The 23,275-nt window shown below is 36.9% G+C and overlaps 1 protein-coding gene and 2 long non-coding RNA genes across 8 annotated transcripts in view; 2 read left to right on the forward strand and 1 right to left on the reverse strand.

Annotated features, from left to right (window-relative positions):
- LOC309667469 overlaps positions 1–23,275 on the forward strand; it is a 76,832-nt gene that overhangs the window by 38,977 nt on the left and 14,580 nt on the right. Inside the window, exon 2 of the long non-coding RNA XR_014267784.1 lies at positions 5,259–5,379. This is a non-coding gene — a long non-coding RNA (uncharacterized lncRNA). The remainder of the gene's footprint in view (positions 1–5,258; positions 5,380–23,275) is intronic.
- Positions 1–23,275, reverse strand: part of CCDC15 (coiled-coil domain containing 15) — a 53,704-nt gene that overhangs the window by 22,971 nt on the left and 7,458 nt on the right. For 2 of the 6 annotated variants that reach the window (XM_082475868.1, XM_082475864.1), the window contains exons 5-14: positions 18,067–18,180; positions 13,675–13,797; positions 12,809–13,417; positions 12,106–12,228; positions 11,745–11,867; positions 9,400–9,542; positions 9,037–9,154; positions 8,435–8,557; positions 2,281–2,373; positions 630–733 (exon numbers count right to left, since the gene is read on the reverse strand). In XM_082475868.1, the coding sequence (XP_082331994.1) occupies positions 630–733; positions 2,281–2,373; positions 8,435–8,557; positions 9,037–9,154; positions 9,400–9,542; positions 11,745–11,867; positions 12,106–12,228; positions 12,809–13,417; positions 13,675–13,797; positions 18,067–18,180 (1,673 nt within the window). Of the gene's footprint in view, positions 1–629; positions 734–2,280; positions 2,374–8,434; positions 8,558–9,036; positions 9,160–9,399; positions 9,543–11,744; positions 11,868–12,105; positions 12,229–12,808; positions 13,418–13,674; positions 13,798–18,066; positions 18,181–23,275 lie in introns of all 6 variants that reach the window. The other 4 variants (XM_082475865.1, XM_082475867.1, XM_082475866.1 and 1 more) reach the window with 4 other exon arrangements.
- LOC309667471 lies at positions 5,392–6,253 on the forward strand. The gene is made up of 2 exons (XR_014267788.1): positions 5,392–5,615; positions 5,646–6,253. It is a non-coding gene; the product is annotated as an uncharacterized lncRNA (long non-coding RNA).

Raw genomic sequence — 23,275 nt, forward strand, 5'->3', positions numbered from 1 at the left:
TTGTTTTGAATGAAGTTAAAGACAACTAAGTGCTACTAGAGCCATCTTACAGAAAAACCAAACGAACCTTTTGGCCAACCCAATAGCAAAACAATGGAGTCAGTAACAAGATCAGTGGTTGCCATAGGCTGGGGGAAGGGAGAGATGAATACACAGAGCACAGAGCATTTTTAGGGCAATAAAACTATTCTGTATGATACTACATTTGTAGATACATGTCCTTATACATTTTTCAAAACCTATAATAATGTACAACACTGAGAGTGAAGCCTAATGTAAAATATAGATTATGATATGTCAATGTAGGTTTATGAGTTGTAACAAATGTATCACTGTGGTACAGGATATTGATAGTGGAGGAATCAGTCCATGTGTAGGGGCAGGGAGTAAATGGGAACTTTTTGTACTTTCTGCTTAATTTTGCTATGAATCTAAAACTATTCCCAAAAAAAAGTCTATTAAAAAAACATAGCTCTTAACCATCTTTTAATACTACGACCCAGATCAAAAATAGTTGTTTGCACTATGGATAAGAAGGTAAAACCACTGCTTGATTATTTCTAAAACCTAGCTTCCAAAATCATCTTAATTGGTAATTTAAGGCTCACAATGAGGATCAAAGAACCTACTTTTCAATTTTCTTCCTTTGTTCTTTTTGCCTTTGTTGTTCTTTCACTTGTTCTCTTTCAATATCCATGAAGAGTCGTCTATATCTCAGGTACTGCTTTTGACGCTAAAGAAAAGAAGTTAAAATTGTTAAGATTCCGCTCTCATAGGACTTTCCAAGAAAGGAAAATATCCTTGTGCCATAGACAAGAAAACTATATGATACAAAAGTCACAGGGAATTAAGTCCTTAATTTCCTTCTGTTTATGGTGACTCAGGATAATATCACATATAGCAAGAGATTTATATTTTCAAGCACATAGCTATTAGATGTAACAGACAAATCAGAAAAAGAAGTACTAATTTAGTTTGCCCTTAGCATGGTCAGTTGTCAATAGCACCTGAGGAAATGATTATATTTAATATGATAAGATACATACTATATTTACTCTGTGTTCCCAAGTAGTAAGTACCACAGAAGCAGAGCCAAAGAAAGAATGTAAGAGGTATTTTATAACAGAACAACGTCACTTTAACTTTTCAAAATTAAAACCACACTACAAAAGCACACTCTAAGCCTAGCCTAATATGGTGGGGAGGAGGGAAGATTGAGGAATATCAGAGCATCATACTTTTAAAGGGAACAAGTATAATAAAAGCAAATGCTGGGGCTTCCCTGGTGGCACAGTGGTTAAGAATCTGCCTGCCAATGCAGGGTACATGGGTTCGAGCCCTGGTCCGGGAAGATCCCACATGCCGCAGAGCAACTAAGCCCGTGTGCCACAACTACTGAGCCCACATGCCACAACTGCTGAAGCCCACGTGCCACAACTACTGAAGCCCACGTGCCTAGAGCCCGTGCTCCACAACAAGAGAAGCCACCGCAATGAGAAGCCCGTGCACCGCAAGGAAGAGTAGCCCCTGCTCGCCACAGCTAGAGAAAGCCTGCGCGCAGCAACAAAGACACAACGCAGCCAAAAATAAATAAATAAATAATAATAAAAAAAAAAAAAGCAAATGCTACTACCCTGTGTGTGATCTGTTCATACTTCCAAATTTATATATTCTCTTTTTAAGGGCACAAGCTACTCAAAGAGCACTAGTATACACACAGACATGTTTTTGTCCTTAGAGTAGCTTGTGTCTTTTTGGTAAAAATTATTAAAACTATAATAACAGTTCTCAATATTGAGGATACATCACAATCATCTGTGGTGTTTTCTTAAAACAAAGATGCCCCAAACCTACCTAAGATACTGATTCAGTTTATCTGCTTTGGGTCCTGGCATTTGTATTTGGAAAAAAGCTCCATGTCTGATTCTGGTGCATGGCCAGTGTTAAAAACTGTTCATTTAAACTAACTTTAGATTGAAAAGGAAAAAAAGGAAGTCACAAATTAAAACTCTTCCTTAAATTAGCTATTATGGCAAATATACACTAACTGAAGAAACTCACTAGGATCACCTCTCTGATTTCACATCAAGGTACCCTAAATCCTAGAAGCTTAGAAGAGAAGTTCAACATATTAAAATGAGTCAAGTAACTTTTGTGCCTTTATCTATGGAATTTGTAGTACTAGCTCTTAATGTGTTAGGACACAACAAATTGTTTCCAATCTCACATATACTATTAAAGTAGAAACACTGATGTCCAAAAGCCATTATCACTACATACCTCTTTCTTGTCTTCCTCTTGACTTACTCCTGACTGAAGTGCCAGTGGAGTTTGGAATTCAGTGTTCAATCCTGATTGATATTCACCACCAACCTGTTAGAAAGTCCAGTCACACAAAGAGACAAAATTGCCAAAAGTTAGCCCTATGTATGCTTTTGATAATTTCATCTATTGATTCCTTTCTCCTGCAATCTTGAGCTCAACTGGATAAAAAAATTAAAAAAAACAAATATAAAAGAATAAAATTTTAAGAAAGAATAAAAGAAAGAAATTAATCAAACAAAAACAATAAAGAAAAGAAAATATCCAGGTCAAAAACATGCATGGGGACTTCCCTGGTGGTGCAGTGGTTAAGAATCCGCCTGCCAATGCAGGGGACACGGGTTCGAGACCTGGTCTGGGAAGATCCCACATGCCATGGAGCAACTAAGCCCGTGTGCCACAACTACTGAGCCTGTGCTCTAGAGCCCGCAAGCCACAACTACTGAGCCCACACACCACAACTAATGAAGCCCACGCCTAGAGCCCATGCTCCTCAACAAGAGAAGCCTCTGCAATGAGAAGCCTGCACACCGCAACGAAGAGTAGCTCCCGCTTGCCACAACTAGAGAAAGCCAGCACACAGCAACGAAGACCCAATGCAGCCAAAAAAAAAAAAAAGAAGATGAACTAATGACAGATCAAAATGTTCAGAATGAAAGTACTTCTAAACTGATCACTTGAAATCACTCTATCATGAGTGTGTGCTTGGGACTGAATTCAGGATATAAAACTAGATCCCTTAACATCTCAAATCTATAATCATTTTCAATTTATACATATTCTTGCAAGGTGTGAGTTTAGAGAATAAAAGCTTGAAAATATTATAGCCATCAACTGACATGGCAGGGAAGAAACTGGGGCTTATTTCCCCCCTAATTATTAGAAAAGCCTGTTGACATAACTTAGTACACTTACTTGGACATAATATGGTTCAAATTATGATCTCTAACTTTTAGAAATAAAAGTTTAAAATTACTTTTATCTTTTTAGCTTAAAAGTTATTTATCTTTCAGCAAAGTTGCAAGATACAAGATCAGTATGCAAAAATCTATTGTATTTTTATGTACTTGCCATGAACAATCTGAAAATGAAATTAAGGGGAAAATCCATATAAAATACCATCAAAAAATACTTAGGAATAAATTTAATAAAGGAAGTGTAAATTGTATACACTGAAACCTACAAAACATTGTTGAAAGAAATAGAAGATCTAAATGAATCAGAAGGCTTAATATTGTTAAGATGGCAAATTGATCAACAGATTTAATGCAATCTACATCAAAATTTCAGCTGACTTCTTTGTAGAAGTTGACAAGGTTATCCTTAAATTCATACGAAAATGCAAGGGACCTGGAATAGCTGAGATGACCTTGAAACAGAAGAACAAAGTTGGAGAACTCACTCTCCCCAATTTCAAAACTTACTGCAAAGCTACACTGATCAACACAGTGTGGTACTAGCATAAGGATAGACTTATAGATCAATGGAATAGAACTGATAGTTCAGAAATAAACTCTTAAATTTACAATCAACTAATTTTTGACAAGAGTGACAAGCGAATTCAATGGGTAAAAAGAGTCTTTTCAACAAATGATGTTGGGCCAACTGGATATCCAAGTGCAAAAAAGAATGAAGTTGGACCTCTACTGAACACCATATAGGAAAATTAATGCAAAGGGGATTGAAGACCTTGCAGAATGCAAGAGATATAAAATTCTTAGAGAAACACACAGGAGTAAATCTTCATGACCTTGGATCAGGCAATGGTTTCTTAGAAATGACACCAAAAGCACAAGCCACGAAAAAGTAAGTAACCTGGACTTCTTCAAAATTAAAAATTTCTGTGCTGCAAAGGAAAGGAAACCACCAAGAAAGTGAAAAGACAACCCACAGGATAGGAGAAAACATCTGCAAATCACAAAACGAATAAGGGTACTGTATGTAGAATATGTTAAGAACTCACATAACTCAATAATTAGAAGACAAATAATCCAATTACAAATTGCGCAGAGGATTTAATCATTTTCCAAAGAAGATATACATATGGCCAATAAGCACGTGAAGAGATGCTCATCATTAATCATCAAGTAAATGTAAACCAAAACCACAATGAGATACGACTTCACACCCATTAAGAGAACTATAATTAAAAAGGCAGACAATGACAAATGTTGGTGAGGATGCAGAGAAATTGGAACCCTCATAATTCTGCCAGTGAGAATGAAAAATAGTGCAGCCACTTTGGAAACCAGTTTGGCAGTTCCTCAAAGGTTAAGCATATGATTACCATAAGTCTCAGCAATTCCCCTCCTAGGTATATACCCAAGGGAAATGGAAACACATATCACAGAAAAACTTATAAACAAATGTTCATAGCAGCATTATTCATGACAGTCAAGAAGTGGAAACAATCCAAATGTCCATCAACTGATGAATGGATAAATAAAACGTGCTATATGAATATAATAGAATATTATCCAATGAATAGGAATGAAGTACTACTACATGCTACAAGGTCAATGAACTTTGAAAACATTATGCTAAGTGAAAGAAGTCAGTGACAAAAGGCCATTCCACGATCTCATTTATATAAAATGTCCAGAACAGGCAAATCTATAGAGACAGAAAGTAGATTAGTGGTTGCTTAGGGCTGGGGATGGGGGTGAGGGGAAAAAGGGAGCGAGTGGCTGCTAATGGGTATATGACTTTTGGGGAGTGATGAAAATATTCTAAAATCGATTGTGGCAAAGTTTGCACAACCCTTTGAATATAGTACAAACACTGAATTGTACACTTTAAATGGGTTACTTGTATGGTATATAAAGTAGTCAATCCTCATTATTTGAATACTCCTATATTATTTGTGAATTTGCCTATTCGCTAAAATGTATTTATCACAAAGTTAATACTCGCATTGCTTTTGTGGTCACTTGCAGACATGCACAGAGCTGTGAAAAATCGGAATCGTCAGTTGTGCACATTGCCAGCTGAGGTCGAACACGGAGATGCTCTACCTTTGTTTGGGCCTTCATGCTGTAAACAAGTATCCCTTTCAAGGTACATTTGGTGCAAAGGTTTTTGTATTTTTGTGCTTTGTTTGTTGATTTTGCTGTTTAAAACATCCCTCAAGCACAGTGTTGAAGCACTACCTAGTGTTCTTAAGCATAAGAAGGCTGTGATGGGCCTTAGGGAGAAAATATTTACATGTATTAGATAAGCTTCGTTCAGGCACGAGCTATAGTGACACTGGCCCTGAGTACAATGTTAATGAATCAACAACACACATTAAAAAGGTGTCTTTAAAAAAAAAAAAAAAAAAAAAGGTGTCTTTAAACAGAAATTCACACAAAACAGTTGAGCAATGAATGGTTCAGTATTCACTAAAATTCAGTGTTTACGGCAACTTTATAGAACATAACTACTATGAATAAAGAGAACTGATTGTATATTTCAATAAGGCTGTTATTTTTAAAGTTATTTATTTGTTATAGAGGAAATCTGAAAACAATACATAGCAAAAGGCTAATGGTGGTTATCTCTGGAATTTTGGGGGTTTTTTCTTTTTGTTTATTTGTATTTACTTTCGCTATAATAAAAATGAAATTTTCTGCTTTCAAAAAAGTAAGAAAAACTGGACTTCCAGCACTGGCCAAGGAGTAAGCCCACTCTGAGCCTCTCTCTCTCACTGATTGTAACTAAAAATTCCAGGAAATGTGGCCCCTGGTATCTGGAGAGTATATGGGGTGGGTATCCTCAAGAGGAGTGAGTTCAGAACTCCACTCAATACTCTGTAATGACCTATATGGGAACAGAATCTATAAAAAGAGTGGATATGTATATACGTATAACTGATTCACTTTGCTGTACAGCAGAAACTAACACAACATTATAAATCAACTATACTCCAATAAAAATTAATTTAAAAAAAAAAGATGCATGAGTTAGAAAAGTGGATTCCTTAATTCTGTGTATGAACTGGCACACATCCCAGAATCACCCCTGAGCTGTGCATGCATGGGATGGACTTAAAGAAGTATAATGAAGGCTTTGAGAACTGAACTAACATTGGAGCTACTGTTCACAGAAGATGAGGAAGAACGTATAATCTGAATTTAACCAGGTTGACTGCTTGCCAAAACAAACAAACAAAAATATGCAACATTATTCAGAGGATTTTAATAGAAACCTGTCTCACAATATAATATTCAAAACTGGACCCAGAAGAAAAGATGGCAAGATAATCCAGAATATGGATCCAAAGAAAGACAATTCTTCCTCTGAGATTAGTAGGAACAGGTAAGAATGGCAAAAAAGTAAATGGTCAAGGGAGTGATTGCATGATGGCTTCTATTTTTTTTTTTTTTTAACGAAAGTCTGAGAGTATGGGGGTGCAGCAGGAACTTTAATGAGTATTTAAGGGTTAGAATTATCAGTGTGGGCCATAGGTGAGGGAGCAGACAAGTGGCAAGTAAGGAAAAAGCTAGGCATCACTGGGGACCCAGCTGTGACTATAAACCGTAAGGATGAATGTGTATAAATCTACACTATTAAAGAGCTTTTTTCCAATAAGGCTGGATTATTTGGGAGCCTAAAATGTGAAAGGACTGATCCAGGGTTGAGGATTTTCAGGGCTGGTATGGCAGAAGGACAAGAAGAAGAGGTTCTGACTACCAAAGCTGCACCCTCAACTAAACAGTCAGCATTAGGTACCCCTCTTCTGTGCTCAGCTAATGCCCTATGCATCCTCTACCACTAAGTACGTTGCTTCAAAATTATCGCTTATTTGTCAGTCTCTCTTCTTTAGACTGTCTGAAATCTGAGTGCTATGTCTTGTTCATAGTTATATCTTTGATATTTAGAACCTAAACAATGGCTAACATCAAACAGGTGCTCAGTAAGTGTTTGATTGACTAATTCTTTCTAAACAAATTTAGCAAGAAACTAGCAGGTACCAGGCACCATGTTAAAGGCTGTCCACACTCCAGTAAACAAAACAAGTGTGGTGCCTCTCCTCATAAAGCTTATAGACTAGTGGAAGCCATGTAAATAAGTAAATAATTACGAACTGTCTTGTTTATGGAGAAGGAAACAAACAGAATGCAGGGACAGAGGAAAAACAGAAGAGGGGAGGCCTAATCTTGATAAGGTGGTCAGAGCAGTCTTTTCTAAAAAGGTGACATTTAAGCTGAAACGTGAAGGATGAGAAGGGACCAACTTTGTGAAGAAAAAAGAGAAGACTATCCAAGCAGAGGCGGAAAAAAAGCAAAACAGCTGAAGTAGAAAAGGGCCTGGCATAGTTCAGGATATATAAATGGCGATGCAGAAGAAAACATGACAGCCTTCCCTTAGACCAATCTTAGAGACCCAAACCAAAAATAACAGAGGATCTGCAGTTTAGTCCTAAAAACCTCAGCCCAAATCCATAATTCTGCCTTTATGCCTCCTTTTCTTTCTGCTCTCTTAAAACAGCCAAGAGGAAATTTCTCTTTATCTCTTTCATATATTCTAACAACGCTGGTTGCCTGAAGGCTCTGTCTTTAAAATAACGTGAAACCACAAGTCAGAAATTATCCAGACAATGGTAAAATTCTAGTGGGAATAAACTAGACTTCAGTTAAGTCATAGAAAAATCTTAGTAGGCCAGCGTACTGTGACATTTTCTTGAAAAACTATAGATCTTAAATCAATACACCAAAACTTAGGCAATATAACCCTAACAAGCTCCAGCCCAAATTCTGAATAGTTTATTTCTTGGTGATCCTACCTTATGCTCTACCAGGTTACTAATGGAGATCTAGTCCTGGCTGTTGGTGAAAGATCCTCCTGACCCCTCCCCCTCAGAAACCACTTATTTCTTTCCCTCTCACACCATAGAAGACAACGGCCACCAGAAATACACCTTTAATAAAAGAACATACATGTAAAAAATACAATTTTCCAATAGGCAACAAGCGCTCCTGACAATACCCTAGGCTTCGGCGAGTAATCTTAGATTTTACACACTATGAAATAAACTCAGAATCTGCTTTTTGCTCAGCCTTACTGCTCCCAGCTCAGTAGGACCCATAACCCTATCTAAACTCCAGGGCTCATACTCTACAGTCTGCTTTACCTGTCTGCTGCTGGAAGCCTCTCTCTGGTGCTTGGGTGGAAGATGTTGATGGCCGGCCGGAAGCAAACCTGCTCGCTGTCTTTCAGCTGTTCCAACAGACGGTTGCTGTATGGAGCGTAAGCTCTAAAAGATACAAATGCATTCACCAAATTGTGTGAGCAGTGACGTAATGGTAGTAAAAATACTTTAGGCTGCAGCGATACCCCTGCTGTAATCTAAATAGGTCAGAATAGTCTAATACATTATGGCATAAAAGTAGACATTACACTTCCTTCCACTACTATGGATCTTAACTGTATCTGCAAAGCAATAAGTTTCTCTATCCATAAAACAAGGATAAGAATAGTATCCATCTCCCAGGGTAATTGTGAGAGTTAAATGAGACAATGGATACAAAGTTTTAGAACCATTTTGGCTATGGTAAATGCTTAATGAATTTAAGCTGTTAGTCTTAATAATATTAATAACATTATTGATAATATTAATAAGAGATAACACTATCATCATCATCATTGTTGTTGGTAGCATAGCTCTGGCAAGTCTATATCAGACTCTAACTAACTGACTTTCTGCTGCTTACACTTTACTATACTCTGCTCTACCTGCTCTCTGGTGGAGCCTGGATCCTGGATTTCATGTAAAACATATTCATGATGCTCCAGAAATAACTCCATTCTCCATCTCTCATCTGTCATATTATGTGAGGCCTGCCCATAGTTCCTGTGCTAAAAGAAAACAAACATTGAACATCAATTGTCCAAGCGGTAGCATCATGCCAGGGCAATAGTAAAAGCTTCAGTGAAGAGGCCAGAAGTAGTTTCAACAGGGCAGAATGGTCACGGAACAGGAGGACATTATATCTTTGCCCATTGTTATTGACCTTAACACTAAACCCCTGAAGCAGTTACTACTTTGCCCTGTCAATCTTGAACCAAAACCTAAGGAATTTACTCTCTGTTACTTACTTCTCACTATATTCTGCTTTACTTATTCTCTGGGAGAGGCTAGGTCTTGAATACCAGGTGAAACATACCGATGGCACTCCAGAAGCAACTCCTCTTTCAATCTCCCATTTCTCAAAAGATGAGGGCTGCTTGATACACTTGTTCTAAAGGAATAACAAAACACAGAACTAATTGTCTAAGCAAAAATTATAGGTTAGTGACAATACTGTACACTTCAGTGACAACCCCGAAATAATGATACTAGGGGAGGGTAATATAACAATTAGAGGTGTGCATGTGTGTGTTTAATATAAAATTTCCAAACATACATAAAAGTGGGAAAAAAATTAGTATAATAAATCCCAGATACCTATCACCCAGCACCGACAATTAGCAACATCATGTTTTTTGTTTTTGTTTTTTCTTTTAATTTTTATTGGAGTATGGTTGATTTTACAATGTTGTATTAGTTTCAGGTGCACAGCAAAGTGAGTCAGTTATACATACATCCACTCTTTTTTAGATTCTTTTCCCATATAGGCCATTACAGAATATTGAGTAGAGTTCCCTGTGCTATACAGTAGGTCCTTATTAGTTATCTATTTTATATATAGTAGTGTGTATATGTCAATCCCAATCTCCCAATTTGTCCCTCCCAGCAACATCATGTTTTTTCATCCATCTCTTCTCCCACTTTCTTTCCTGGAGTATTTTAAAGCAAATCCCAGATTATTCTGGCATTTTTTTTCTTTTTCATTTTTTGCATGGGGCAACTCTTTATTCAACAACACATTTGGAAGAAGATAAGGCAACAAGGCAATATTTTTATAATGTTGCTAGCATTTTCTCAGGTAAAGCCAGGAAAAAAGTTTGTGTCATTTCCCAAAGTACTCCTACTCGATGTCCCCAATAACTCCATGCAGAAACACTAGAAGTGGTGAAGTCTAGGAAGTTTTGAGTGGCAAACAGCTTGTTTTTTCCTTCATCATAATTGGTTTGCAAATTGGATGTCTGGCTTTGGTGTACTGCTTCAGATGGCCAAGAGTAGAATTCCTTCAGTACGTATAAGACTAAAGGTCAAAAGCCAAATTTGCTGAAGGACTTGAGTTCAAGAAGAACAATTTACGGATAACCAATCAATGTTATATAAAACCTATCTCTTATTTAACCCAAATGACAGAGGTATGCTTTCTCACCTGGACTCTTTAGATCTGGCACACTCTGAAATAAATGAAGACATCATACTCTTAGCCTAACTCTAGAAGCTTTAATTCTATGTAGTCTACATACTAGCTAGCTTGGCAAGCTCCAGCCCAAATCTTAAGTAATTTCATCTGTTACTCTTTTAGAAAGTAGACAGTGCTCTCACTGTATTCTGCTCTACCTGCTCTCTAGGGGAGGCTTGGTCTTGCATTTTAGGTTTAACATACTGATGACACCCCAGAGTCAAGTCATCTCTCACTCTCTCTTCTCTCATAAAAGATGACAGTTGCTTCAGAAACATGTTCAAAAGAAACAACAAAAACAGAAAACAAGTCGTCTAACCAGGGCAACAGGCTAATCTTAATACTCTAGGCTTCAGTGAGAACTCCAGGGAAATGGTACCAGATGAGGATATTCTGATACATTTTGGTTTGAACGAGGATGTTATACTTTTACCCCAACTCTATAGATCTTAATTTTTTTTTTTTAAATTAAACCTTTCTTACAACACTTCTTAATTTTATTTATTTATTTATTTTTGCTGTGTTGGGTCTTCGTTTCTGTGCGAGGGCTTTCTCTAGTTGCGGCAAGCGGGGGCCACTCTTCATCGCGGTGCGCGGGCCTCTTACTATCGCGGCCTCTCTTGCTGTGGAGCACAGGCTCCAGATGCGCAGGCTCAGCAATGGTGGCTCACGGACCCAGTTGCTCCGTGGCATGTGGGATCCTCCCAGACCAGGGCTCGAACTCGTGTCCCCTGCACTGGCAGGCAGACTCTCAACCGCTGCGCCACCAGGGAAGCCCCTAGATCTTAATTTTTAATCCCCAAACACGTACAGAATAGTCTGACAAACCACCCCCCCCAAATTTTAAGTAATTTAGTATCTGCTAATTCTTCCTATAATATTCACGTAAGGGCAGTATGCTTGTGGTAATAAAGTGGGCTTCAGCAAAAGTTATAGCATAATCTTAGTAAATTAAAATAGTCTGATTCCACAATAAGAATATGAATTGTGATTTATCATCCTTCTGAATGACAGAACTGATTTGACTGATACAGTTCACTGAACAAGGACCTGATTCTATATTTGACATTACCAGTTGTTGAAAATGTATAAAATCCAGTTACTTTATTTCTTATCTATCTCTTTCTGATTGTGCTCTACCTGATCTCTGATGAAGGCCTGGTCCTGAAGTTTAGGAGGCAGATACTGATAACCTGCCAGAGGAAAGCCTTCTCTCCCTTTCTCATTTGTCATATCACAATATGACTCCTTGAAGCGTACCTTCTAAAGAGAAAAAAACATAAAGTGTAAATTGTTCAGTGGGAGTAACATGATAGCAATAATATTCTAGGCTTTATTGGAAGCCTTACGGTAATTTTTTCAACTCCAGATAATGTGAAACATTATGGAATACAACAGAAAACCATACTTTTTGAAATCTAGCTAAGAACAATCTTGGAAAGTTCCAAACTAAACCCAAACAATGCAGTTCCTGATGGTCTCTCTCCTTTTTCTGCTCTACCTTGCTGTTGATGAAGGCCTGATCTTGATGCCTGTGTAGAAGATCCTGATGGACATCCAGAGGAAACACCTCTCCCCCACTCCTACCTATCAAAATTGATGCTGGTGGCTTCAAATTTGCTTTCTAAAAAAGAACAAATATAAAATAGCAATTGTTCAGTTAAGAAAGACAGGTTAATCAATAATACTTTAGGTTGCACTGAGAATTCAGGAGTTAACTGAGGTCAGAATATAATTGAACATCTTATAGAATAAATTAACACATTATACTCTATTCCCCATAAACCCAGCCACAACCCTAAGTAATTTACTTCCTGTTGATCCCTTTCTTCTTCCTCTTGGTCTAACTGATCCCTGGTGGAGGGCTGACCTTGGAACCTGGGTAAAAAATACAGTTGGACACTTGTGGGCCACTCTTTTTTCCCATCTTTCAGCTCTCAAAACAAATGACGGCTGCAAGAAATACTTTCCCTAATGAAGAAAATTTTTTAAAAAGCAAATTGTCCAGACAGGAGTAATATGCTACTGATAATATTTTAACACTTAATAAGAACCCTGGACATTTATTTGATAAATCAATCAGTAAACTATTTTGTTCCAACTATGGCTCTCCAAATCAGCTGCAATATAGTCCTTGCAAATCCCACTACAAGCCTTAAAGAGCTTATTTCTTTTTGTTATATCTCCTTTCCACTCTATTTTACCTGATCTCTGGGTAGAAAATCCTGGTCCTGGCATTTGGGTTGAACATTCTGGTCTTTGGGAAGAACATGCTGGTCTGTGGGTAGAAAATCCTGGTCCTGACATTTGGGTAGAACATTCTGATCTTTGGGAAGAATATGCTGGTCTGTGGGTAGAAAAGCCTGGTTTTGGAGTAGAAAATCTTGGACTTCCAAAACAATATTCCCATCTTCTAGTTCAACATTCTGATCTTTCAGCATAACACTCTGAGTTTTGGTCTTAACAGCCTGGGCTTTGGGCTCAAAAGCTTGGCCTTCCAAAACAATATTCCCATCTTCTAGTTCAACACTCTGATCTTTCAGCGTAACACTCTGAGTTTTGGTCTTAACAGCCTGGGCTTTGGGCTCAACAGCTTGGCCTTCCAGCTCGATATCCTGGGCACTGAGCCTCAACTCAACGCTCTGGGCTTCCAGCTCAACACTGCAGACACCTGTCAAATCACCCTGGGTTTGCAGCAGGTCACCTTGGGTTTCTGGAAGATAATCCTGGGCTTCTGGCAGAACATCCTGATGTAACTGCTTTACCTCTTCCTCTTCCATCACAGCAAATAATGGATTTTTGAATTGTACTTTCTAAAAGTGAACATAAACATCAAATACAGAATGCCAAGCATCAGCAACACTGGGTTTTCTGCAAGATTCCTAAAATAATCTTAAAAGGATACGGTAGTCAAACAAATTACTAAAATAAAATGCAAAATTACGGTCTTTGCTCAACTCAATAGAACCTAAATCTACAGTCCCAAACCAGTACAAGAATACTGGCATCTCTAGTCCAAATCATAATTACTTTAATTTCTATTATACTATCTCCTTTCACTCTGCTTTACCTGAACTGTGCTGAAAGGTATATCCTTGTCTTCAAAAAGGAGATCCTGCTGGTCCCCCCAAGACAAATTCTTTTTCCCTTTCTTCTCTGTCATAATAGATGAAGATTCCTCAGTGTCAGGTTCCTAAAGAACACACAAACAAAAATGGAAAAGAAAAAAAAAAACAACCAAATGTACCTGTTACAGGTAGAAACAAGAATGCATGCAAAAGAATTAAGTTAGAACTCTTCCTCACACCATATACAAAAATTAACTCAAAATGGATTATAGACCTAAATATGAGAGATAAAATTATAAAATTCTTAGAAGAAGACAGATTAAGCAATGGCTTAAAAGATACTGCACCGAAGGCACAAGCAGCAAAAGAAAAACAGATAAATTAGACTATACCAAAACTAAAACTTTTGTGCTGCAAATGATAGCATTAAGAAAGTGAAATGACAACCCAGAGAATGGGAGAAAATACTTGCAATCAAGTATCTGATAAGGGACTTGTATTCAGAATATATAAAGAATTCTTATAACTTGATAATAAAAGACAACTCAATTTAAAAATGGCACTACATTTGAATACAGATTTTCTCCACGAGAGATATATAAATGGGCAATAAGCACATGAAAAGATATTCAAGATGATTAGTCATCAGGAAAATACAAATCAAAAGTATGGAGAGATACCACTTCACACCCACTAAGGTGGCTATAAAAAAGATGGGCAATAACAAGTTTTGAAGACGATGTGGAGAAATTGGAACCCTCATACATTGCTGATGGAAAACACCTTGGCAGGGGCTTCCCTGGTGGCGCAGTGGATAAGAACCTGCCTGCCAATGCAGGGGACAGAGGTTCGATCCCTGGTCTGGGAAGATCCCACATGCCGTGGAGCAACTAAGCCCGTGCACCACAACTATTGAGCCTGTGCTCTAGAGCCCGCGAGCCACAACTACTGAAGCCCGCGTGCCTAGAGCCCGTGCTCCGCAACAAGAGAAGCCACCGCAATGAGAAGCCTGCACACTGCAACAAAGAGTAGCCCCCGCTCGCTGCAACTACAGAAAAGCCCATGCACAGCGATGAAGATCCAACACAGCCAAAAATAAATTTTAAAATTAATTAATTAATTTTTTAAAAATTAAAAAAAAAAACACCTTGGCAGTTCCTCAAAATATTAAACATAGAGTTAACATGACCCAGAAATTCCACAACCAGAGAAATGAATGTCCATACAAAAACATGTAAAAACTGCTTATAGCACAATTATTCATAAAAGCTAAGAAATGGAAACAACACAAATGTCTATCAACTGATGAACAGATATACCAAGTGTGACATACTGATGTACTTATACAGGCTACAATGTGGATGAACTTTGAATACATTATGCAAAGTGAAAGAAGCCAGTCACAAAAGACCCCATATTATATTATTCCATTTATATGAAATGCCCAGAATAAGCAAATCTACAGAGACAGAAAGTAGTTTAGTGGTTGCTTAGTACTGGGGGTAGGGACAGGGAGGGACTGGGGAGTGACAGTTAACAGGTACAGGTTTCTTTCAGGGGTGAAGAAAATCTTCTAAATTAGATTGTGGTGACAGTTGCACAACCCTGTGAATATACCAAAAACCTCTGAACTGTACACTTTAAGTGGGTGAATTGTGTGGTATGTGAATTATAGCTTAATAAAACTGTTAGAAAAAAACAACTATTGGGCATTATAATCTTAATACTTAAACCCATCCTTAATTAGCTGTGGATAGTTCTAACAAGGCATCTTTTTCCCTCTACTCTTTACATTTCCCTACCTGATCTTCCATAAATTTCTGGTAATCTACAAGAGTTAAAAGACCTTGATGGACCTCAAAGGGCATTTCTCCTCTTATCCCTACATTTATCCTAGTGAATGATGGTTTTCTACAAAGTGCTTTCTGAAAAAAAAGAAAAATTAATACAAATATAAATGGTCTAGAGAAAGTAATATGCTCATGACACTAAGCTGAGTTTTTGTGAAAGATCTGGAGCAATCCTAGCAGGTTATGGTAGTCTAATACAGAATAGTGAGTTCTATTTCAAGTATACAAACAAGTCACTTACATATCAAACACATGGAAGTGAAATTCCTGGTAGGAGAATTTTTTTTTTTAACATCTTTATTGGAGTATAATTGCTTTACATTGTTGTGTTAGTTTCTGCTGTATAACAAAGTGAATCAGCTATACATATACATATATCCCCGTATCCACTCTCTCTAGCATCTCCCTCCCGCCCTCCCTATCCCACCCTTCTAGGTGATCACAAAGCACGGAGCTGATCCTGGTAGGAGAATATTTTAACTTTATAAATGATAATTTGCCCCTATCCTAGCCAGTAACAATTTCAGAAGGCTTATAATTTTGTCTTGGTGATCTAACAGTGGGCAAGGCAAATATATCTCTTCTATGTTTATCTCTAAATCTGGAACAACAATAACAACCAGAGAGATTCTAATGTCAGTCGAAACAAGAAAACGAAACCAGAGTTCAGCTGGGTTATAGATTGTTCTCCTTTCTGACTGGCAGCTTCCTCCTTCACACAACTGAATGGGTAGAAAACTGCTCAGATTTGAGGGAAAGACTACGTACTTGATAAGAAAAATTTCACTAATTTCTTAGATCATTCTCAATTATATGGAGTAGATTTGTTTGTGATGTTTTACCTGAAAAACATACATGCATTCTTTGGAAGCAAGCAGCTAGGCTGAATTCACCATCAACATCATAATGAATTACACTTAAATGGCACCTTTGACGTATCAAACTGGTTTACACAAGGATGTTATCTCAGACTTAATCCTCCTCCCTTCTACTGGAGAATTATTTCAGTCAGGCCTAGGAACAGTACTCTTTCTGGGAAAAACATCAGTTGAAAGATTTGAACATGCTCCACACAATGTGAAGTATCAGTCTCTAGGCTCTGATAACCCTTGTTTTTTTTTTCTGGTTTAAATAAAATGTGTCCAATCATCTCCTTTGAGCAGTACCGGGAAGTCAGTCTTATGGACCAAACTATAGTACTGCCAAATCCGTGGTAAAGGTATGAAAATTGTCAAGAAACTAAGTCAAGAATTTAGTTTCAAAAGAGTCTTAAGTCACAACAAGGCAATCCTAGAAAAAGTTAACCATACTTAATGCATCTAAGATGGAATGCCATATGTAGGCACACCCATGCCCACTTGTTTTTTATATTTAACTATAAATTTCTTAATTATCGCTGAAGAGGAAGGTATTAGAGCTTAGTATTCTACCAACTGCAAACATATAAGAGACAAATGTCTTTGATGGTTGCACAGAGATACTTAAGGAAAAAATACCAAAATAAAATATAAACATATATGTAACCTAGGAAAATGTAAAAAAATACCAATTAGGAAGCAAAACTGAGAAAGAACTAAGCAAGAGACAGAGTTCATAATGGTACCAAAAAAAAAGAGTAAAAAAAGACTAATTAATGATCCATTTTACTGATGCTGCCTATCAAAACTTGAAATTAATGCTAAAATTAAGTAAACACAGGAAAATACATGGGTTTAACATCCAAATTTGTGAACACGGAAATAAGGAGGCACCAAAACAATGTAATTTTACAAGCATAGCTTTAAATATTCTTTTAAGTCTAACTCCATATTTAGGTTCCAATTATTCACTCTAAACTTATTCTATATTTTGAATCAAAAGAATTTCTTTCTTTTTAAAAAATAATGGTATTGACTTTTTCCTGATTAAAAAATAAAATATATACATTATGGAAAATTTCTACAGTAAAGAAAACCAAGAGAAAAAAATAAAAATCACCTGTAATAACACTATCCAGAAATAATCAGTATTAACCTCTTGGTCCATTTCTTTCCAGGCCTTTGTCTGTGCTCATAGCATTCTCTCCCCATCTCGATATTTTGCTTTATTTTTTTCATAGCACTTATCATTTGAAATTATATTTTGTATTTATTTGCTTATTTATTATATGCTTCCCTACTAACACAGGAGCTCCTTGTCTACCTTTTCACCACTGTTAAGTCCTGCTTCTAGAACAATGCCTGGCAATGGTAGACATTCCATAAATATTTATGGAATGAATTTTTTTAATTGACCTTATATTGTATCTAATTTTATATCCTACTTTTTCCACTTTACTTTATATCACAGACACTTTCCCTAGTCTTCAGATATCCTTTGAAAGCATGATATTTTTGATAATAGCTATAAACGAATATATCATAACTTTTAAACCGCTCCCTACTATTGGATAATTAAGGTTATTTCCAATTATTTTTCAGGTCTAAATAATGTAGAGATGTAAATTAATCTTTATCTTATTTTTTATCTGTATTTTTCGAACCAGCTCATTAGAATTTAATTTACCTCTTGGGTGGGAAAGTTTTTCTTTCGATCATCTGGAAACACCGATGCATTTTTTTTATTCACAGTTTTAAATGATGCCAGCCGTTGACGTGCTTCTTTCATGGTTTGACTAAGCTGCCAAAGAAAGGGGAAAAAAAGAAAACAAAAACAGGCTAAAGTCTTAATACCAAATTCACTAAGTGTTCCAACAGGAAAACAGGCCCCTATTATTAAAAAAAATGCCAGACCTAAGACAAGAGGATTACTTGGAAAGGAGATTTTCTGATCTGCTGCTAAGTGTATTTACAACATTATTTTCATTATCTTAAGAGACTGTATTTCATGACTTGATTTAAGTGCTGTTACTCAAATCATTTTTTAATAATGTATGCTTTATATTAAGTACATACACAAAAATATTAGAACCTAAAAGTCTGAATTTGGAAATTATTGAGCAGACACATTCCTTACCTTCTATCCATCTTCTTAATAAAGAGTTATTTCTTCAACTGGTCCTTGCATGCCTGATCACTTTTATCATTCCTTGTAAGAAGACTCTATTCCTAGTCCCCCTAAAATCCTTTTTTCCTATTTACATGAGTCTCTTCTTCACCCATAACATTTGAAAACTATAGTTATTTAGTCTTTTCTCAAATGTCTCTTCTTCCAGGAAGCCTTCCTAAGTTAATTTAGAGTATAAATTCAAACCTGTCAACAGAACCAATTTGTCTCAGGTACTCTAGGTAACAATTGATAATAAATATTAATATTAAATATGTTAATTTTGTGTTCATTCCTTATCTCTACCTAGCAATTTCAGTAAGTATCTATTTTGATTTCTTTTTCAGAGAAGCACACAGCCTAATTTACATTTCACATATCTGCACAGAATGTTCCTTTAAGGAAAATACAGAAAAGCACATTCCCTATACTACTCAGTGAAATTATGGCGAAGCCAGGACCAGTTCTAACCCATCCAGTGAAAGTTTAATGACATCATTTCTCCCTTAAAGGGAAATAATGACTATGATTTACAGATATAAATAACAAATACTTTATGATATTTACTAATAGTGACGTAGAGATAAAAACACTCTCTTGCTAACAGCCCGGTTTCCTTACAGCATTATCACCTCTGTTTTGTCCTCGTTTCTAGAAGGTCTATACCTCTAGCCAGAGAAATCAGCTTGAAACATTACTCTTTATTCTACTAAGAGGAGGACTTCCAAATTTGGTTAGTGCAGAGGGCTAAAGGGGTCAAGATAGAGTTAATCACAATGCAAAAAGAGATAGTATATCTGCAGTTGAAGTTATGAAAAAGTACAGAGCCATGAACATGCTTACTTTTACTCCTTGCCAAGTGTGGTAGACATTATTGCCCTGCACAAAGTGACCAAGGATGCAAAATACTTGCTGTAACAGATTTAAAATAAGAGTACATAATCTTCATTTTCCATCAAGTCCAAACCTCTATTAGTCGCAGATTGATTTTACTCCCTTAAGCAGGATATTTCAACTGGTCCGGCAGTTGGACTAAACATTACGTTCAGTTTTTCTGTCTTTACCAAAACCCTTCATCAAATCAACCAAAAGATCCTTTCAATAACCTGCTATGAGGACTGTAGGAGGCTGAATAATGGCCACCCAAAGATATCAGAGCTTAATCCCTGAAATGTTACTTTATAAGGAGAAAAGGCCTTTGCACGTGTGATTAGGGATCTTGAGATGAGGAGATAATCCTGGATTATCCAGACAGGCACTAAATGCCATCACAAGTGTTTTTATAAGAGAGGTAGAGGAAGATCAGACATACGGAAGAAGTGATGTGAAGATGGAGGCAGAGATGGGTCTGATGTGGTCACAAGCAAAGGAATGCCAGCAGACACCAAAAGCTTCAAGAGTCAAGGAACAAATTCTCCCTAGAATCTGCGGACACCTGGATTTTGACTTAGTGAAACTGATTTTGGACTTCTGGCCTCCACAACTGTGAGAGAATAAGTTTCTGTCATTTTAAGCCACTGAGTTTGGGGTAATTCGTTACAGCAGCCACAGGAAACTAATACAAAGACCAAAGTTAATGTTAATAAGCACTAAACAAAACACAGAAGACAAGGGGATGGTAAAAATCAAATTATGTAAAATGAACAGGCAGAGAAGTACGTTCCTCTTATTGTAAGATAATGGTGATCACTACATATATTGGTGAGTATGTGTGTGTATATATATGCATTGTATGTGTATATATATACATATATATTTACATATGTGAGTTTAAACACATATATGTGTTGTGTTTGTAACTACTCAAAACATAAAATTTGACCAGAAGTCTTGTCTGTTCTTTTTCTTTTTGGGGGACCGCGCCACGCGGCTTGCGGGATAGTTCCCCGACCAGGGATTGAACCCAGGGCCACAGCAGTGAAAGCACCAAGTCCTAACCACTGGACTGCCAGGGAACTCCCCCAAAAGTCTTTTCTGTCCTAGAAGCTTAGACACAATTTTCATTCCTTTGTAGCTGTTGTTATCAACAAAGACTGGCACTGAATCGCTAACCAAGACTTAAAAATTCCCTAATGGAAATAAATTATTATATAATTACATAGAAAACCCAGCTATCAATAAGCAAAGGTAGTTCTGACCAATAAAATGTACTATATAAACAAATTTTGAGATTTAAATAAACAAATTTTGAGACTTAAATCTTAAAATCTAAAGCAAACACTGATCATATATTAAAATGTAAAACTTCAAATATGCAGGATGAAATTTGACAAAAATAGATATCTACTGTGACATTGTTCCCCACTCATTGTTCATATTTTCTTCAGTTCTCTTTTTTTTTTTTTTTTTTTTAAACTTTGGGTTTATTTATTTATTTATTTTTATGGCTGTGTTGGGTCTTCGTTTCTGTGTGAGGGCTTTCTCTAGTTGCGGCAAGTGGGGGCCATTCTTCATCGCGGTGCGTGGGCCTCTCACTATCGCGGCCTCTCTTGCTGCAGAGCACAGGCTCCAGACGCGCAGGCTCAGTAATTGTGGCTCACGGGCCCAGTTGCTTCGCGGCATGTGGGATCTTCCCAGACCAGAGCTCGAACCCGTATCCTCTGCATTGGCAGGCAGATTCTCAACCACTGCGCCACCAGGGAAGCCCCAGTTCTTTTTAATTTATTCAGACAATTAGGAATTTATATGGAACTATATAAATGAAACAATGTAGTAATAACATGCAGGTCATGGGAAAAGACTATAGATGAGATCTAACATTTATAGAATTTCACCTATTGCACTGCCATGGAGGCCTAATACCAATGTATTTAAATGTATGTTAATGCCATAAAAATCTACCCAAAGTTGAATTCTATCCAAGTACAATATAGTTTATTTGCAAAAGATAACATATTGATTTTTCAGTGTGTTAGACTTTTCTACAGCCACAAAAATACCATACACCTAAAAATTCACATGAGGCCCTTAGCATAGACTATGAACCCCAAAGTAGTGCATCAATTTACCTTTAAGTAGGCATACCAAACTAGAGGTTGGCCAGTAACCTAGACCTAATGCAAAAAGGCAGGATGGGCCAATAAAGATTCCTTACCTTACATAATGAACAAGGAAGTGTTCAGAGAAAAAGTCAGAGACAGGAGCTGGACCTAAAAGATCCTAAGATGGAGAGAAGAGGCTAAAGGAGCCTCAGGTATGCCAAAGTTTTGGAGCTGTGATGATGAAAATACCAGTTAGTAGTAGAAAAATAAGTAAAGAAGAGAGAACACATGTAGAGACAGGATGACCAACTCTCCATTTGCCTGAAACTGTCCCAAAGGAGTTAGTGCTTGAACTCTGTCTCACTGTCTAGTTCTTAGCAACATCTAGTGGATAGAAACTGCAACAAAAACAGTAAGATTAAAAAAAATTGAGCATCTATTGTCATGGTGTTGTATGGGCAAAAGTTTACAGGCTTAAAGTAGTTTAAGTCACTGAACATTCCTCAGTAGTGCATCTTCTTTTAAGAAAAAAACAGGGTTGGGAATTCCCTGGCGGTCCAGTGGTTAGGACTCCGCACTTGTATGGCTGGGGGCACGTGTTCGCTCCCTGGTTGGGGAACTAAGATCCCACATGCCACAAGGCACAGCCAAAAAAAAAAAGAAAAGAAAAAAATGGTATAAAAACTTTTTAGATTTGGGGAACATTTAAGGCTTTTCATAACCTGATTTTTTCCTACCCGTCTAACCTCATTTTCTGTTGCTTTACCCTGTACACTATCAATTAGAAAGGTTCCATCACTTATTAGCAAATATATTGGGTTGGCCAGAAAGTTTGTTCGGGTTTTTGTACGCTGTTACAGAAAAACCTGAACGAACTTTCTGGCCAACCCAATACTAAGCTCATTACATATTCTAGACTTTTTACTATTCCTCCTATCTCAAAATTCTTTTGAATTTACCAATTAAATTCAGTTTACCAATTCAAAATACACAGCTCAAATCCACCTCTTCCAGGAATTCTTCCCAAACTATTTCCTTGGAATTAAAAAATTTTTGAATTTGCACTGTACAAATTTATCAACAATGCAGCAAATATCTCCATATTATTATCTAATAGATTGGGGGTCTACCAGCTTCGTATCTCTACTTGGAAATATAAACCCATGAAAGGTCCTAGTTCACATATTAGTATCCCTACAATGTTTAACAAACACAGTATATTCAAATATCTGTGGACTGATGTGTCCTATTCATGTATCAAACAGATGAAGTAAAATCCTCACTACAATGGAATTTATAGCTACCAGTAGCATGAAAGCAAGGACTGTTATTCTGTCTCAGTCAATGTTCTATCCTTTGCAATTTCTGCAGTGCCTGGCTCAATAAATATTTGCTCAGTAAACTGTTCATAATCTTAAAAACACAAATGGTTATAAAAATGATCACTACAAACCAAATAATGACAAGAAAAAGTCATAGTTTGGGCAGAGAGAAAAATCTTTTTAATAAGTATTTCAACATAACACGTGCTTATAAAGCTTTCCCTATTTATACTAACAGCATAATCAGATTTGCTTCATACTTATGACGAAGTATGTCAGCAATCACACAACTTTTATTTTCACATAATCATAATTTTCCACATTTTTGTTCTCCTCTCACTAACCCTAGGATTACATTTTAGAATGATAAGATGAAGGATTATTCCCACAGAAGAGTTGAAGAACATGATCAACCGGACAAAAGCC

This window comes from Balaenoptera physalus, assembly GCF_965194825.1.
Source record: "Balaenoptera physalus genome assembly, chromosome: 10".
In the NCBI taxonomy this organism is placed as follows: Eukaryota; Metazoa; Chordata; class Mammalia; order Artiodactyla; family Balaenopteridae; genus Balaenoptera; species Balaenoptera physalus.